General features: G+C 31.8%; 1 protein-coding gene across 2 annotated transcripts in view; it reads left to right on the top strand.

The window, feature by feature from the left end:
• The window catches only part of LOC111085938 (transcription factor GATA-4-like), an 80,473-nt gene that overhangs the window by 38,051 nt on the left and 21,813 nt on the right, over positions 1 to 20,609 (top strand). For both annotated transcript variants that reach the window (XM_022386859.1, XM_022386854.1), the window contains exon 3: positions 15,450 to 15,631. In XM_022386859.1, the coding sequence (XP_022242567.1) occupies positions 15,450 to 15,631 (182 nt within the window). The remainder of the gene's footprint in view (positions 1 to 15,449; positions 15,632 to 20,609) is intronic.

The raw sequence follows: 20,609 nt of genomic DNA on the forward strand, positions 1-20,609 counted from the left end.
TTATGAAACATTAAGTACATTAACTACATTTTATGTTTACAAATGCACTAGCCTCCTTTATAAAGAACTTGGTGGAAGATTTTTAAACTTACAAGAAAAACAAATCTTTCGACATTTAGCAAAACGTTACACAAGGGCTATCTGCGCAGAGTGATCCCTAATTTTGAACTTATAGAATAGAGTGAAGGCAGCTAATCAACATCATCCACTACCAACTGTTGGGCTACTCTTATCTGACTGAAGAATTGGATTTAACCAACACTTTTATAGGCACCCAGCCCCAAAGTGGGGAGTGCCAAGAACCATGAACCCTCAGATTCACAGTCCAGACACGATAGTCACAGCAGCAAAACTAGATTAGTATTTTTTAATTTGTTTTATGTGCAAAACTACAAAGTTCGCTACCTGCGCTGTGCCTACCGCAGATATCGAACCCCGATTTATAGGGTTATAAGCCTGCAATGTTGCTGTTTAGCTATCGGAGGGCCAAGATCAGTAAGCTATAGGAAACAAAACAAAAAGAAAACATATAATTGTGTCATAATGGTTAATCAAGATTCTCCAACATTAATGGAACATATTACCTTGGTTTTGTGCTGCTTTTTGTTATAAATGTAGTAATATTTCTTTCACCACATTATTTACTTTCATGTATCTTCTGTAGATGTTCAAACACAGTGTCCTACTAAATGGTTATAACACCTGTACAGTTATATGTATATATATATATAGAAAAATATAATAGTCTATGAATATCTTACTTACTCATTATATATTCCTCCTCTACAGTTTATCATAATCTCACATCTGTCACAAATATTTTGTGTTATTTGCACATTTTTTTTTTTTCATGTACATGATTTTGCATTCAACTTTAATATAGAAGTGTGACATGCTATATATGAGTATTCAATGGTAGAAAATTTTGTAAAATTCCTAGAACATGACGATACTGGTAATATGCTTTGTTTCCAAACTGAAGTAATGATGTAACGTGCACAAGGAAGATTCTATTATATTACTGTTGTCAAAAAAAAAAAAACCTACTCGGTATTCACCTCAGCTGAAGTGAGAAGTAAGCCGCCCTATCTTCAAAACATATAACAGGAAGATTAGGGTGGGCCGTCCAGTGTGTCTTGAGTTATAACAGACTTACAGGGACCTTAGGAACACGTGTAGTGATCGGAAATACTGAAAGTATTCTTTATCTAAAAAACGCTGAAGTCTGTGTAATAGAAGAACAAAGGATAACCGACCTATCTATTCTGTTTTCTTCTGTGTAAATGCATTTTCTGTTGTATGTACTTTGAATATTATTTGTTAAAGGATCATGATTTATGTATGATTCGCGCATTTTTGATTGGATTACTGAGATTCATTTAATTGTAATATATACAATGATTATTCAGAGAAAAAAATGACTTATACATGCCTGTGTTACACATATATGTATATACCAGAAATCGGAAACCCTAATATGATCGGCCCCCCAGTGGCACAGCGGTATGTCTGCGGACTTACAACGCTAGAAACCGGGTTTCGATACTCGTGGTGGGCAGAGCACAGATAGCCCTTGTGTAGCTTTGTGCATAATTAAAAACAAACAAACAAACAACTAATATGATCGAGTATGGACTGTAGTTCATTAATTGAACAGCAGCTCTTTGGCACAAATCGTTGTCACGAGTTCCATTTTTCTTCTGAAATACCTCTGACTTGTAAAAATTTGTAAAAGTAACATTCTTTAATGATCAATTTCGTTTCACAAATTTTGAAAAAAAAATCCTAACTAGAATTTTTTTTTTTTCTTTTAGAAAAGAAAATATTCCCCATCTCGGGTGTCATTTACCATTTCAAATCATTCATCTTAATACATATACAATTAACATTATCTAATGATTTTGAACTTTTCTATTATAAAAATTTGAATTTCACAGTTAGACTTGCCATTTTTTACTTGAGTAACAAGGTTATGTTGCTAGTCAAAGAAATTAACAAGTTGCAACTACAGAAATGAGAGAAAATCAGCTGCTGTAGAGAAGTGGGATTTTACAAAACCAGTCTAACTTTGTACATCCGTGAAGAAGCGGGATTTTACGAAACCAGTCTAACTTTGTACATCCGTGAAGAAGCGGGATTTTACGAAACCAGTCTAACTTTGTACATCCGTGAAGAAGCTAGATTTTACGAAACCAGTCTAACTTTGTACATCCGTGAAGAAGCTGGATCTCTTATGCGCTTCCAACAAGTGGCACAGCTTTAGCGATAAGAAGAAAACTAATTTACTGAGTTTTTCTTGAATTACGATTTTATGTAATGAAAAAGTATTTTTGTTTCAACTATAGATTACGTTTTCTGTTGGTGCCGTGGTAAATTATATTTTTGCTGAACATGATTTTTGTTTTCAGAACTTGAAAGCTACAACAAATTCAAGCAAACAAAACAAATTCTATGTCTTAGTCGATTAAAAGCAGATTACTCTCTGTAATATTTCTGCTTTTCAAATATTATTAAGATCTGATTGTCCGCCTATTTTTTTTTATGGTTTTTTATGTTTAAATGTCAATTATGCAAGTCTATTTACCTCACTTGCGTGTATTTTTTCAATGTTAAAATTGATCAGACTTTAGAAACAACAGATTGAACTACAAACCAGATGATGTCATTCTAATGAATGTAAGTTTGTTTGGGCGCTTAAAGATCATCTGAGAACTCATGATGACCAGGTAAGTAAAATGTCCTGAACCTGTAAAGAAAAAGACTGGTATACATTTTACAGCTACAGTAAACATGCTTTCCGAAGACCTATAAATTTATGCATCCTCTATAATATTCGATAACAACACCAAGATAATCAGTCCGTTTCTTGTCTATAGAACTATCTGATCCATTAAAGAAAACAAGGCTAATTGTTCAAAAAGTAAACTCTATTTCTTTTTAAAGTAGACGAAGTTTCAGAGGCATGATATATTTTTATTTTGTGTTGAATCAACGTGAATATGTATTTCGTTAAAATATTTGTCTGATGTATACAATAAACAACCAGTTCCGTCACACATTTAATCTGCTATAACGAAAAAATAATATTATCACTAAAGTATACTTCACATTTTTTTTTGGGGGGGGGGCACATTTAATGCTGAATTTTATACTACAAATAAGCAAAAACGCATGATATATACATTATTAAAGCGAAATTAGCTTTATTTTATCCTATGAAACTCCTCTTTCTTTACATGAAACGAACGAGGCACATGCTTTCCCATGAACTGTAATAAAATCTTAACGGTGTCATTAACATGTATTGTTAACTCCTGCCCTGTCTATGATCTTAAAATGACTGAAGTTACTACTTATGTTACAAGGTATTTTGACACAGCTGGTATACTAGATGTATTATTAGACTTCATCAGTATTAAATGTTTATGAAAAAAAAATTGACTTTGTGCAAATAAAGTTCAACTGTTTAATTGTTAACATAAGTCATGATTTTTATTTTATTTTTACTTTTCCACAAATCATTAGAATTTGTCAGTTTTAAGCTCAAGTGATGACAGGTGAAACTTTTAAGTTTTGTATATTACATTGTTTATATTCTGGGTAGTCAGACATTCTCCGCCCACCTTACCGTACGTTGCCAGTTTGCCAAAGATTAGGCAAAAATGGCTTCCATCATGGTTACTTAGTGTTACTTTCGTACTCTTTTCTATCAGATTTTTAATTTAATAAAATGTAGTTAAGTTGAAATAGAATGGAAAGGAGTATCATTCAAGTATTCACTGTTGGTGCAGTAAGCAAAAGCTAAATAACCAACTAGGTTGTTTCTTCAGGGATTCAAAAGAGGCTATCAAGAATCATAGTTCTTCTTGTACGTGGGGGAATATATATATATCAGTAGTGACTGACTTGAAGCTAGCCCAGAATTTTTACAGTCGTTATAATCAACAGGCACAGTTCATTAGGTGTATATTATCAAATTTTACAGCTCAGTACGTGACACCCCATACTTGCGGTCTCTTACTACAACATAAATAGGTAACTGAAACTGATGATTGTTTTGGCATGAAGTTTTGCTTACACGTAATTCATATGGCTTACGCATTGTACCTTTAGATTCGTTTGTATTGAATTTAAGGACAAAGCTGCATAATGGGTTAACTGTGCTTTGCCCACCACGGGTTTTGAAACCCGGTTTCCAGCGTTGTAAGTCCGCAGACATTCCGCTGTGCCACTGGGGGGCGTACCTTTAGGTCCAATATAATATTTCTAATAAATTTGCTTTAAGTTTTTGTTAGAGTTAGCCTAATGAAGGCTACGAAGCCAAAATTACCATCCTAATATGATTATTTTTAAAATTAGTATTAACGCAGTATCCAAGACTAGGTAGATTTTTAGTTCGGTATTTCTAAAGCATTAAAAACACAAATTTTTAATATCTAAGACTAAATAGATTTTTAGTTAGGGATTTTTAAAGCATTAAAAACACAAATTTTTGAAAGTTTTGTTAAAATCTGTAATAAGCTAAAAACAAAAACTATTAGAAAGAGAAGGTCAACAATGTTACTCTATGATTTCTCAGTCCACTAAATGTTAAGTTCTTTAGTGTACTGTACTCTTTTAACGTTTGGAATTACATTATTGTGGTAAGATATTCTTTTCCATTGGTTTGATTACAAATATTTTTTCATTGACTTTCCCTAACAAATCATCAGTAATTTTAGCACAAGTTCTTAAGAATTATAGTGTTCGATAGCTAAGAAAATTTATTAAACAGTTTAATTTCTTTTTCAGTGATTTTATTTTTACTTTTACTCAGACATTTATAGTTGTCATTTGAATCAGAAAAAGGCGTTTCTAAATCGAATGGATAAGGTTATATTTTTATATTCTTTGTTCATTTAAAAAAGAGGATAAGCTTAGGCGATTACTTAATGTTTCGCAACGAAAAACTTTTTATTGCAGGGCTAGTAGGTATGCCTTCTTAATAAATCAGGTTGTATTAGCGTTCGACACTAAACTCGCACATAGAACGAAAGACTGACCATACTTTATTGATAGTGTTCGAGAAATGGCGTGTCTCCTTTGCCTCGTAAACCTGAACCATAAAATGAGAGACTGGTTATCTACGAAAGAAAAGAATCTTCTCATTCTTAAGGCTAACGTCGCTGTAGTCAGCAGTATTCGTTATCTCGATACCCATCTTGTTGACGGATGAGTTAGTTTCCCTCGTGCGAGATACGTATAGCTTATCAGTGTTAACATCGCAGGAGGAAGAGGAGGTGTTTCGCAAAGATAAAAACAAATAATGCTTAGCGGATCATACAGAAAAACTGTAATCATTACATATGTATTTATATTGCTAATGTAGTCTTATGAACGAATTTAGCAAATAACTCTAAGCAACTTATTAAGTATCTCCAAAAATAGTTGGAAGATTAGTGTTTTCTTTTGACTTTTCTTCATCTTCATTTCTGGTCATCCCGTTGCAGAACTTTTCAGCCGTGGGGGTGTTATAATGTGCAGTCAATTCCACCATTCGTTGGTAAAGAGTAGCCCAAGAATTGGTGATGGGTGGTGTTGACTAGCAGCTTTTCCTCTAGTCTATAATTTCAGATAGCCCTTAGATAGCTTTGCACGAAATTCCACAAACAAACAAACAAGGAGCAGAAATCTTATGTATATTGTGCCGGGTTTCAGAGGAAGAAAAATAAAGGAAGATCAAGCAATCTTGGAAGGAAGTCTTTGTGCTGAAATTGTGCATTGCTTTATTAAGCTCCGGTGGTACAGCATCTTATTAAACAAAGGCTCTCAAAAATTGAAAAGGTTTTCGACTTTGAAGTGTATAGTTAAACTTATTTTAAATAATTTGAACTAATTATGAGACGTGGTGAATAATGTTTGTTTGTTTTCGTACATATGTACAAAGCTACTCAAGGTCTATCTGTGATAAACGACCCTAATTTGAACTGATATACAAAAGAGAAGGCAATTAGTAAACAGCATCTACGTAAGGTCCATAGACCGGCACGCTAGTAACTAAGTCGCTATCGACTGCAAAACAAAAATATTGTTCGCCTTCAAGGAACATAAAAGACTTAGTTTAATTTTTATGTGTACTCTAGCGAAAATGGCTTAAAGAATAGATTCACAAAAGTTTATTTAACAATTAGAATTTTGTAGCACGGTTAGTTCGCGCATACTTTATGATGAATTACACTTAAATTTTTCCAATATTTTATTTTTCATATTGAATGAAAATGAACGAATCCTTCCCTGACTAACTGAACCAGGAATAATATGAATAATTTCCCCGTCAAATAAACAGAAGGAACAAATGTAAGGTTTGGAAATGACTTAAATCTCATAGTTTGAGAGTGGTCGTTCTAATCTTTGGTTATACGTGACTGCCTTCATCTCTTGAACTGTAGTAATGCCTCTGAATGTTTAGCCTTCATATTTGTATTGTTCGTTTGTAAAGATTGCAGTTCAGTTTCGTATTATTTAGTATATGAGTACAAACAAGTTGTTAGTATTGGCATTACGACAAGCTTGAGTTATCAATCGCTACATATCTCCTGAAGTAAGAAGTTTCGATTTTGTTCAGTGTCATGAATATATAAGTATTTCATAGGTATGATTATACTGCAAACGAAAGTGTTGTTCATAGTATTCTCATATACTGTTCCACAAATGTATTGTGATTGTGATGATATTGCTTATCAATAAGCTGCTTTAAACTTCATTGATAAACTATTTAGGTTCTTTAACCCTTAAGCATTTGGCGTACTTCCATTTAAAGGTCATCATCTTTATTATCTTAGCTCGGGAAGTTGTTAAAAATTATTCTTAGTATAAATGCTGTATTTTTAAGGAAATTCCTGTTATTAGTCAGCTTATTATTAAACCCAATATTGTTATATTCTACGATTACGATCTAGGTTGAAATATTAAAGCTTTCGCCATTCTCAAAAAGGTCCATTATTCCAGAATGTTTAAATCCAAAATAAGGTTAGGAATGTAAGTTGTGACCTTACTTCCATTACTGAAATAAAGGAATATTTTAAGTTGTGATTGATCTTTAAACTAATTAATAAAATTAAAACTATATCGTTCTTTATCACTAACAACTTTTCTTAAAACTGAAGACAAAATTATACTGTTTGTATAGGCTTCGGAGTAGTTAGATAAAAACATAAAAAAACGTTATTTGAAAGCGAAATGTTCAAAATGTTTTCCTTTACCCAGGATTCCTTAAATACCTTGTTATATCAGAAAGACCCTCGCCTTACAGTTTACTGTGAAATTATATCAAGGAAGTGTAGAGTTGTAAATGAAATAAAGAAATGTAAGTGGAGGGCCTACATACCAGAGCTGATTGCGCTTATTTGGATAGTAGATGAAGTAGATTATTGTATACTATTATTTAGGTCGGTAGAGAGGATTGCATACAATTCACATTTTTTCATGTTAGATGTAAATGTATAAGTGAATATATAATAAATATTTACGTTACTGGTGATAGGGATTCGTTGCCATTTTGTAGCATATATCCGAGTAAAAAACAAATAAAATACTACATTTCACATTATACTAGACAAAGCATGTTTAACCATTCTATTAAGTATATCTGTGAGTATTTAGTTGTAACATAAATAAACTTAGTATTCCGAAAAGTTTTTAATCTCGAAGTCTAATTTCAAGGGAGGTCCAGTTTAATCTAGGTTTTGATCAACGTGTGTTATTGGGTCATACTAGTTTCAGAGAATTCCACTCCTCGTCAGTAACCCTGAACACAAGTTAACCAAAGAGAGATAAGCTGGACCTATATCACAGTGAAAAGTATCAAACATTGGTTTAGTATTTAGTCGTGACAAGTAAATCTTAAGATGACCACAGGTGCAGCACCAGTGTTTCTTGTGTTTAAGTAACGATCAATGGCTGAGCATCCTTAGGTGTAAATACAATGCTTTTATAAGTCAATAAAACATCATTTTTGTGCCTTCCTACGAAAGAAATCATGTCTGAAAACTCTCAAGAAGAAGGCTCCCTTTTTAGCTTGACCCAATGTAGGTTACATTATGCAAGTCTGAAAGCCAAATTTATCAAATCAAATTCGAGTTACGATTTGTGCGAGACTCCTAATTTGAGCAGAATCACACACAAGGCGAGACTACAGGAGTTACTGCCTAGGTGCCATTACGTAGGCTAAAAGTTATCTAACAACATATGTATAATAAAAGATTAGCTACATTTGTTAACGTAGATGTCATTACAGTTTAGTTACATATTAAGCAATGTGTATTTTGAGTACTGAGAGTAAAAATACTATAGTTAATTTATTAATTTCGTTAGAAAGAAATTAATATAAACTGGACTAACGAGAAAAACAAACTTTTGTAAATAGATATTCCAATTACTCTGTAGGAATGAAAATGAACTAGCTTGTTTGTTTACTTTCGAACAAAGCTACTAGAGGACTATCTGCGCTAGCTGTTCCTAATTTTGAAGTGATATACTATATAGAGTGAAGGCAGTAAGACAACACTACACACTGCCAACCCTTGGGTTACTCAGTACTAACGAATAGTGGGATTGACCGATACATTATAAAGTCCTCACAGCTGAAAGGGCTAGCATGTCCGGTGAGGGGTTCGATCTCGCGATCTGCAGATCACGATTTGAGTGTCAAAACTAATATCCTAATCTTTCTACTAATATGTTATTCCAACATCGTGAAATAGGCTAAAATACACGGTATTGTGTATTTTACTCTACACAAATATATATAAAAAGCTCTAAGAAGCCGAAGCGCACATGAGCAATCTGCTTCTGGGTGCTGAACATGTTTACTAGAAACATAAAATATAGTTAGAAGGAATGCAGTTAGTGCGCGAAACGCGGCGAACGGAGTGAGTTTTATAGATAACACACGTATAAGAGCAATTCTTTTCTCAATTTCAACGAATTCAGAAAACTTCGTTCGAAAAGGATTCCTTCACCCATGCCGCCACCTTCATCGTCGTCACATTTAAACTCCATTCAAATAAAAATCAAGGAAAGGGGTCTATACTCCTGATATTTTGTCAGTTAATAAAACTATTTTATTACAATAATTCTGTAAGACTATATGTTAAGAAGAGATTAGTAAAAACACATTTACTTACGAAGATATTCAGCACCTAATTTGCCGCCTAACCAATTGCCCAAATCTTACTATATATATATATATATATATTAAAAACATACTAAAAATATAAGTTAACCATTCAATAATGTGAAAATATTGTCACATGGTTGAAAAACCTTCTCTGACAATACGATGATAAAGTAAAGTAAATCTAAGGAGATATAAAGTCAAAACCTAGTTAGCTTTAATACATTCAATAATCATTACTGAAAGATGTGTCTATGAATCTCTTTTAGTACCGTGAAAGTGTTCAGAAACAAGCTACCGTTAGCATTTGGTATTTTCAACCTGAATGACATCTTATGCGATTTAAAGTTCAGGTCAAACCTCAAGGTTCAGGCTTAGTAATCTCTAACTTATAGCTGCTGGGAACAAAGCAACAGCATCACTCTTAACCAAATAAACGGATGAATGTCATATTATAATGCAGTGGTTGCTTATATTGCAACTAACCTGTTTCGTACTTTAACAAAAGAAAAGCAATACTTTAACACAAACGTTTCAACTATTAGTCTAACTTAAATGCTTTTTTGAAAAGTTCTTCACATTTTTCTGTCATTATCATTTAACACAGACCACATGATGTAATGCCTTTTTGTTCAAACATTTTTGTAATACTTATCTTTATAATAATTCTGGTTACATAAGTTGATCCTTAGGGTCTTTTATAATGGACAATTGGTACGTGCTGTGATTTGTATACTTAAAATAGTTTTATAGGCTTATCTACCTATCTAGCACCTTGTTTTAATTTTATAGCATCACATCTAGTTTATAATCGAGTGAATTACGTGATGGAAGAATTGATTTCATATTTAGTTAACTTTGTAATCTATTTCAAAATCATGTTTCAAAAACATTTTCCGCTGGTTATATTTGTCTGCATTTTTTCAGTTACTAGACACATTTTCTTTGATTTGGGTCTTGAGAGATATCAAAGACTTTTTTTTTCTAATATTTTTGTAACTTATTTATCAATTTAGAAGCAATTTCTGAAGAGAAGGCTAATTCTGTCTTCAGAGAAGTATGGCATAAAATATATCTATATCTTTATTCTGAACTAAAATGCTTGAGAAATGCAATACGATGATGATATTTTAGCGATATTAATGTTTTACAAATTTTTGATCTTTGTATCTTTATGTAATACTTTACTATAAATATATATATTGTTTATACAAAAGTTTCATTTCCTTGTCCAAAACTTTTTCGGACAAAATCCGTTCCATTATATATTGATAATACAGTCTAATCGGATTTTCTATGCAAAATAATGTACACGTGTTAAGCAATATTAGGATCCGTTTAAAGAAAGTGTGAATTTAGTTCATATATATACCATTTTCGTACCTCAAACACAAACAACAGCTTTTTTTCTAGCTCTTGGAGAATCCTACTCGATATTCAGATCCTGGCTTCAGTGATATTCGTTCGTACTCCAAGGTAATTTGGTGTAACAAAATATAATAGTTGATTCTATCTGATTTTGCAGCCTAATTAACAAGGTACAATTTATTTCTAAGTATCAAGCAAGCATATATTTTTCCAAGTTACATTTATGATGAATGATAAAGAAAAGTGCTACAAGCATGGAAGATCATATATACATACACTATTTTATTAATTGTGCAGACTTCTGCAAAATAAAAACTGCAATTGTTGGTCGATATACCAGATCAATAAATTAATTTTTACACAGCACAGAAACAGATATCATTCGCAAAAGTTAAACATTCAGTCCTAAAAAAGAAAGGTTTTTACATACAATCCTAGTTCAAGGTTGTGTTTTGAATCACCTGAAACATACTTAATAGCATCCAATTAACATGTGGACATATTAAATATAGACGAAAGTTAAACAAAGAAATATAGTGTGTAAATGCTTAACAATAACGAAGTAATTGCTGAAAAACCATTATTTTAAAAAATGTAATCTGATTCAACTTGTCTTGGTGAGCACGAGAAGAATAGGTTAATGACGTTAAAAATCAGTTATACATATATGTAGTTGATAAATAGGAATAATCTACTTCAGTTAAGATACTAAGAAGGTATTTTGTATTTATAATTATGTGATTTTATATGTCTAAAAATAATGTTGTCAGACAAGCTTTAGGTTAGATGGAATATTAGCTGCTGCTTCAAACGAGATTATTACATTCAATGACATGCTTTGATAAAAACTGAATCCTTACTAAATAAACAATAATAGACAGCATAATCTGTCGTTTAGCTGACAAACTTGTTTGTTATCAGATAAATACTGTCTAAATAATACTCTAGTTGTCCGATTATAATTCACTGAATATATACTGGCATAGCTACAGACATAAACAGCCAAAAGGAAGTAAAATACATGCAAATAGAAATACTGACAAACAAACAAAAACATATACAAATGGTTGCTGTTTTGCAGTTTTATTATTAACATTTGTTATCATGGTATACTAAACTTAAAACTAATGCTATAAATATTACGAATCAGTTTGTAATCTTAACTGGTAATGCAAGATGTTCCTACGTTTTCGGGCTTGGCTGTAATAGATGCACTAATTTTTTTTTTTTTTAGAACAAGGTAGTTTATTAAGTTCAATACCAGACAGCTTCAAATGAGCGATGCTTGTGTTTTCCTAAAATGTCCAAAGCTGAGGACAATTCAACATGTTTAGTTTTACAGTGATAACTTTTTCAGTTAGGCTCTCAGTTTAAAGATAAAATACGTACGCTAATATGCTTTGAAAAATTTATTAAAGAGGAAATGAACCAATAAAAAGGAAGAAAAAATTATAAGATAACCTTAGCTCTAAGTTTATATATATATTGAAAGTGATATAATATTTATTGCTCAACTACCTTAAGAATGATTAAAAAATTAATGAAATTTAGAACTTAGGTTTGCAGGAAATAAACCTTAAGATAAAATAAACTGCGATCTACATGTTAATGTATAAGACATAAAAACGCTTTGGGGGGAATATTCTCTTCATGTTTATGAAAGCGAATTACTGAAATGATTCTAAAAAGTTTTACAAACGAATTAAAAGATATCTGTCTAAGTTATACTGTTTCTTAGGTATGAATATGAAGTTGCAATACGTTTGTATCTGGAAGATACAGTATTGATTTTTTTTCGAAAGAACAGAAAAAAGCACTCAAATTATTGCTAAATGGTCGAACACACTGTGGACACAGCTTAGATTAGTTTTTGCTGGATATTTATAATTACGATACTATTAGAAAAAGATCATTTATGGATTATCCTAAATTTCAAATCAGTTTCTTTTAGTTGCATTGATATTAACACCTGCTACACGAGACAGCCCGGTATTTTGATGTGGATAAAAAAAAAAAGAGTAATTCCGGAAAGGTTTGTGTTGTATTTATAAGATAAAAAGAAGACGTTTGGCACTATTTTCGAGGTCTAGGTCGCTGGACCAGACCCGAGACCATGAGAAGCAACGTGGAGAAGTTAACTTGTAAATGTAAAGTTAAACGATGTAGGAATGAAACATGCTTGAAATGTTCTAGATGTGTTTGTGAATGTGATGGTTTACGTTTAGCGATTAAGTTAAAGAGTGGGTCCAAGTCGGATGAGGGAAGAACTTATTCGGAAATATCCTAACTGATATGACATTCCAGCTGAATCGAAGATTCGATAATTGACAGCGAAACATAAAAAAACGGGCACAATAGTATCATTATCTTAAAAAAATGTCGACTGGAATCATGTATAAGAAGATCTAAGAAATCATTAATTTCAATATTTTGTGAAGCGAACGGCACACTAAAGTCAATAGATGCAGTGTTGAAGTTGAAGCAGATGCACGATGCATTACAAGATGATTTTCCAAGTGATTCTCAAATTAAAAATGTCATTTCTGCAATGAAGAGTAATTATAAGAAAAATGGTATAATGCCTCTTATGGTACCATCATAGTATAATCCATATATATTTCATCATGTCATATTTTCATTTACAATTAGTTTTTTTCCGTTCTAAAAGTTGTACCGGGCTTCATTCATCGAAATGACCCTAAATAACCGGTGTCTGGAATGACCATCCTAGGCTTAATACTAAAAGATGTTGGGCTGGCTCGTGTGGCAGGTGTTAAAACGCAAACGAAAACTAAAATGTATGGGTTAGATTATCATTGATCCTGACCAAAGTTACTGTGTGCTTGTGAAGTGAACCCATAGTAATATATACATACATTTTGCACAATGATTATAAAAATTGAATTGAAGCTATTTAAAACTTTAGCTTACGCTTGCAAAAATATTGCCTTTAAATACTTTATGTCTTTCGGAAGCTGTTACATTTGCGAATTGCTTTTTCCTTTTACCTTATGACTTATATGCGTAACATATCTTCTACACCTTATTTATAAAGAAACTACTGATACTCTTAAATATCTGAGTGATAAATTCCACTATTCCTGGAATGGTGTACTAGCTATGAATTTTACCAGGTTTCTCAGAAAGTTTCAAGTCCATCAAGTGAAGCGAAAGGTCATCTCACTGCTTTAAACAGTTGTTTACTTACAGGATTATCTTATGTAAATGGTCATGAAACGTATATTTTTCGCTTGTGTGAGTTGATTTACTTCCCACGTGGGATTTGTGAATTGTTTAATAGAGATTTCCTGTGACGATGTAAATTATCTTTAATAAGTAATAAATCTTCGTTACTCATTTCGAGTTTGTTTGTTTCGGATATTCACCTAAAGCCATGCAAGGACTATTTACTCCAGCTGTCATAATTGTCAAATGACAAACTGTAGATTATTTGTTTTGTTAAATTTCGCATAATGCTACTCAAGCCATCTCTCATTTTGAGTGATAGACTAGAGGGAAAACAATTAGTCAACAGCAGACGACACAGGCAACTTTTGAACTACTGTAACCGAATAGCAGGATTTGACCGCCACTTTTATAACGCACTCATGACCCCAAAGTTCCAAGCGCAATTTTGCGTCAATGGGACACGGACCCACGGATCCACATTCCAGCACGATCCTTGTAGAAAACGTCCAGCCTTGCTCATTTCAAAGAATGTCTTTATTAGAACCATTGTTTTGTAATGTACTTGTAACTAGCGATTCATTTTTGCTTTTTGACAAGAATAAAGAATGGAATAACTGGAGCTTCTTGTTTTAATATATCTCACATACAAATTGGCCAGGGTTTTTTGCCTCATACTAAAAAGTCATTTTGTATAGAATCGAATTGTTCAGTACTAAAATTTCCCGAAATAACTTGATGCTAGAGAAATACACCGAAACACTTGAAATGCGAATTATTTAACACATGATTTAACCTAATGATTCTGCTTCGCATCTCTTCATCATCAAACATATTTTTTCATGAATATATAATTACCGACTTTTATACGAGCACTTGGACATCAATACTAATATAGAAATATTCCAAAAGACTCTCGAATAGCGTGTTCAAAAATCCAACTGAAGACACGGAAAAGTGACGTTCTGTTTTCCTTGCTACAGAAAATGGGAATATCAAAAAATATCTATAGATTCGTTTTAGAATTCATAAAATTAATTATAAGATTTAGCTATTTCTGTACACTGTGAGGTATAAGAATTACTGTCTCAGAAAATTTGTATAGAATAATCAGAAGGATGTTATATTATAATCATATCTTCTACACCTTACTTATGAATAAACTACTTACACTTTTAAATACATGTGCGATAAATTTCACTATTTTCGAAATGGTGTACTAGCTATAAATTCTACCAGTTTCTCAAAAAGTTTCAAGTCAATCAAGTCAACTTCAGTCATTTTCTGGTTCAGAACATTTTTATAGAAAAATCAGAAGGATATTATATTATAAGAATAATCATTCTAAGCTTTGCAATATCGTGCTTGGCGGAAGGTTATGACTAACCATCATATGTCCTACTGAAACAATGAAATATTCAAAGCAAACATAGCAGTTATTTTCTAGATATATTTGTCTTGTAAAATGCAAACTAATACAGAATATTTCTAATTATGTAGTTTTCAGGTTCTCACTAGTTTGTTAGTGGAAATGGGAAAGCTATGCTGCGTTTTTAAAAATGTTTATTTAGAATAAGTAACTGTGTTTACACAAATCAACGGGGAAGAACTTGTTAATAATCGTGTGCCTCGACTTTAAAATATTGACGAGGAGTTCTTGCAGTGTTCTGAATATTACCAACTTCTTTAAAGTGCATACACACCGAGAACGATTACATAGTTATGTATTTCTTTTTTACAGATCTTGTGGACTGTTACTCTGACAGTAAGGAGTGCGTGAACTGTGGCAGCCTGATTGCGTCACCTGGATGGCGGCGGGACATCACAGGCCACTACCTTTGTGAGAACTGTGGACTGATGGGGAAACTGAATTCTACGTTAAGTCGTTCGACTATGTATCGAAGTGGGGTTCAGAAAAGATCGGTAAATAAAGATAGTTTAGTGATATCGGATTGATATTAGTTGATAACTCAAGATTCATTTAAAAGTAACATTTGTGATAGAGCACCACACTAAAACTTATGTTTAACTTCAAGGTATTTTCTTGTGTGTGTTTTGAGAACGTTTCTCAGAAGTTCTTTAACATATCCTGTGTGTTTGTTTTCCTTATGTATACTAATGCCCTGCAAGAAGAGTGTATGATATCATTCCAACGAAACTTTACGTTTTGAACACCACTACCGGCTGCTCCATTTCGCCCAATAACAGTTTTCAGTCCGGTTCAGTCATTAAGTCACGAAGTCTTAGTTGAGTCGCGTTGTTCTCATTACAGTTTATCTTAAACTACTGATTAACTCAGTATTTCAAGTAAAACTTTATATTATGCGACTTTACTGACCTAATGAATTGTGTTAGTAAGCAAAAGGCTTTATCGATTACAGCCCAAACAGAATAGTTAGTTCTGATGCTAATATACACTTTTTAAAATAACAACATGGATAGCCTAAATTAAGATAGGAATACTTAATATTATATTTAATCCTTTACCGGTGTTTCGTCATAATTTTACCATAAAAGTCACTGAACTTGTTTGAGTGATGCTGTTCTATTGGATTCGGATTGTAACTACGGTAAATAAGATCTAGTTTTCGAATGTTATGGTAAAACTTTCAGCAGTATTTAACTAGCAAAAAAAGTGGAAACAAGAGATCTAATTCCTTAGCACTATTAAAGATTAATAGGGTGAAACTTTGTTCGCTGGCGAGATTAAATTTACCAGTTTTGATTTAGGGCCAAAGTTGATCATGTCTGGACATTTGTAGCCATGTAGCTTAACCTTCCCTGTGGTTTAGCTCCAGCCCAGTGATGATTTATATAAGAAATCTGTCCCTCCGAACACTCTGGTCAGCTGGGGCCGATCGGATTTGCTGGATTTTGTCCCATAAATAAAATTTGTATTGTAATAACATGAAGTCATAAAGAGTTTTACTTTAGAAACCAAGTACCGTAAATCACTATGTAATAAAGTGTAGTTCGGCAGGAGACCAACTTGGCCACTGTCGTTAACATTGTTTGCAGTCGCTTCTGTCTTCACGTGATTGGGCAACCGTAAGACTCAATTATGTGTATGTAGTTTCTACAATATTCATTGTAGAATGAAAATATATATATATTTATATATATAGGTTTTTATTAAAAAATTGTTTACTTTTATTTGGATAGCAAATCGTGTTGTTCTAAAATCGCTTAAAAGGGCGAAAACAGACATGTAAATAGAAAATGATTCAAAAACTAAAGGATCCAGCAAAAAACATGAAACATAAGGAAATCACATCTATCGGTATTCCAAATGACAGTTAATTATCGTTAAAATTATGCTTGGGGAGACAGGAAAACATGCGGTACGTTCTGTTATAAAAATTAAAGAGCTTAATTCATTCTAATAACATATATTCCAGTAACCGAATTTCCGTGTGTTTACCATTAACTTATACGATCTCTTCAAGCTTCATTTCATGAATACGTTTCCAAATCTGTAAAAGTGTGTAGATTTTACGACCCAGTGATGGTTTAAAAGTACAATTAAGATTTTAAAATGTGTATTAAAAGTGCAATAACATGTATTTGCGTTTGAAGTTTCCCTTCGGTGTTTCTCAAAAAAAGAAATATTGCTTCAAAAACTATGATTATTCTTGGAGTATGCGTCATAAATCGGATACTACTTATACAAAAAATATACGTCTCATCTCATAAGCGTGTACTGAAATACCAGGAAAAATTAAATATTTAAACCATTTTAAATGTGTTAAAATAATATAATATATTTACAAAAATATCATATATATATTATTTCATATAAATATAATATCAAACTTATTATATCTATCTCACATTTATACGTGCACATTGTACAATTTTCACTGTTTAATGATTTGAAACGATGATAAATTCTTCAACTATATTTGCTGAATTTAAATAATTTTCTATTGTATTTTTAAAAGGGCTGTAACACGCGTTGTATAACATACACATTTTTCCATAGACATTTTAGTAATCAATTCTATTAGAAAGGTATCCATATTTAAAAAATAAATCTAATACAAAATAGAAGTAATTGCATATCTTATGTTCTGAAGGTCTTATATTTAAAAGCGCAGTGTTTCTAACGTTTAACCCACCACTTAGGCTTTAACGTAATTTTATTGGAATATGGCAAGGCATACTTTAAACAGTAAAATGCTTTCCAAAATGTTATTCTTCTAATAATGTTATAAAATATAGTGCTGTTTTGTAATACTAATGAATATCAATATTTTATTGGACGGCAGGCATTATTACTATATAGTTTATGATTATAGTCTTTGTCTAACTTGCTTTAAATATTAAGCTTGGATCTTATAAACGCGAGAATAACGCTTTCTGGTCGAGATTATTGAGAAAAAACAATCTGTGTTAAAAAACATGAGTTTATATAGGTAAACTTGTCAACAAATTTAATAGTGATTGGGTAAGTAGTGATTGGAAAGAGATTGCATACAGGATCACTCGGAAGATTAGATAACGTGTGAGATTGATAGACAATAAAGATTTCTTATTCTGTTCGTGAAGTTTAGTGCGAGCCTAGCGTTTAATGGCTACCATATCGTCTTATCTCTGTGTTAAAGTTCAACAATTTGAGGAGACTAAACGTTAGTGTAAAAGTTTTACTGTGATACTTGTTTTCGTTTCTCGGGAAGAAGTGGAACTTCTGCTTTGTGTATAGGAAGTACTGTGAAAGTAAGTACAGCAAATGTCTAAGCGTTTTAGTAAGTCTTCAGGTCCTATCAGAAGTCTGCTGTGAGCCATCTCTCTCCAAAAAACCTAATAGAAAATTCTATACATAAAAATATATATGTATCTAATTCTAATTACGTACCGTCTTTATTATACCAAACAAAGATTTTTGCACTGCATTTTCAGCTTTGTTTACAGAGCTTATAGGGTTCAACTTCTGTATGAGCATACAAGTATAAACCTAGTGTTTATTAAATTTTCCTGTAGTCATTTCTTGTGTTGAAAATATATTCTATTTGTTTCACATGTTATACGAACTTAGGTGGTCAAAGAAAAAATCTACTCATATCATAAATGAATAAGATTCAGATTTCTTGAAACTTTCTTCTCCAACAAGCTTTGGCAACTAGCTTTTAACGTTTTACTTAGTTAATGGCGCTCACAGTTATCTTAACTATGCATCGTCAAAGTAATTTATAATCATCTTTGGATTAAACAGATTATCATAAATGTTTTGTCACTTTCAGAAATGTTCACTTTCATCTAATTCATAGTATACATTTTTGGTATTTAAACATCCTGGCTTTTAATCCACAATTATTCTAGTTGGCATATTTTTTGCATATCAAGTTTCAGTTATTTTGTCTGTAATTAGCAAAAAGTAAGTTATCTTTATTCATATAGCTTCAAAATAAAATTTGTTCGTTTGGAAGATTTAATACTTTTCTGAGTAAATGTATTTTACAAATGTGGGTTATTTTAATAAAGGTGGAAATTTTGCATCTGAAAAAAGTAATGATTTCTGATAATATTCCAATTAAAGTTGAATTAATTAATTTCTAAAATTATCACTGTTGAAGGAATAAAATAATTATCAGGAATTTATTTTTCACTCTTTGGAGGATAAGATTTTGTGAGAAATATGTATACACAGACAGAAATATAATGACCAAAAGGAATAATAATTATTATGAAAATAATACACCATTTGTGCCAGTGTATAAGTCGCCACGAAAAACTGAATTAATATTTAGTAGGGAAAATATTCAAGTTAATATTAATTAATAACTAAACAAAATTAATTACTATAGATAAATCTATAATAATTATATTTGAGCTCTGTATGATTAAATATCCCAAGAAATTAAGGCTATGATAAGCTACGTCAAACACAATGATAGTGTAATTATAATCATAATGGTTTATGTGTCTATTACCAGTTCTCAAGTCATATATTTTGGCTGTTGGATACTCGTGTTTTTAGCTATTTTTATAAATATGACTATACTAACAGTACCATAATCTCTCCTATATAAACCCTCAGGATCATAAGCCAAATTATACCCGTACTCAAGAAAAATAACTCATTTTAAAATCTCTAGAATATTTGTTTAACCTAATACTAGACATTCCTAACAACGTATTTTAGGTAAGGCTTTTTCGAGAGCAATGAATACTAAATTCCATCTATTAGGGGTTATGTGGTTTCAATATCATCTTGAAAAAGGATGGATTATGTTAGAAAATAATCTCATAAGACAGTAAGATAATGTAAACATTATAAAATTTGCTTAAGCTTCTTTCCAGCATTGCTGAAAGTTTTCCATGAGCTGTGTATATGTGAAAAATAATCTTTCTAAAATACACCTCATTAATTTTTCAAAAGTTTATAAAGAATTGTCTAATTCAAGTAGCAGGTTAACAAACCTGCAGTGTCTGTTACTAGCTATATATATATATGTCTGTGTGTGTGTGTGTCTGTGTGTTCTATCTTTCTTCTTTTATATGATCATCTAGTTAACAATGCCCATTCTTCAGATCTAAGTTTCAAAACGAAATACAGCCAGACAGAGCATTAAGGGTAAAATAAACCATTGAAAAAAGGCAAGTGATCATCTAAAATTAAGTTTTTAGTAGCCCACACAAAAAATTAAGTTATTCTATTTTTACCTTTCATTGAGATAATGGGTTTATATCATTTCTTATCGTCTCAGATTTTCGACATCCTTAAATGCTTTTTTTCTATTTAACGTTAATTAAATGTTTGGACCTTTGAAGAATGTGATACCTGTTTTCTTTATGTAACAAACTTTTATACGTTACACTTCACAAATTTATGCCAATTCTTTATCTTGGTTGAAACCGTTTGTAAATTCTGAAGCTCTTAGAAAAATTTTATTTATGTCAA

The sequence above is a fragment of the Limulus polyphemus genome, unplaced genomic scaffold (genome assembly GCF_000517525.1).
Source record: "Limulus polyphemus unplaced genomic scaffold, Limulus_polyphemus-2.1.2 Scaffold31, whole genome shotgun sequence".
Lineage (NCBI taxonomy): Eukaryota > Metazoa > Arthropoda > Merostomata > Xiphosura > Limulidae > Limulus > Limulus polyphemus.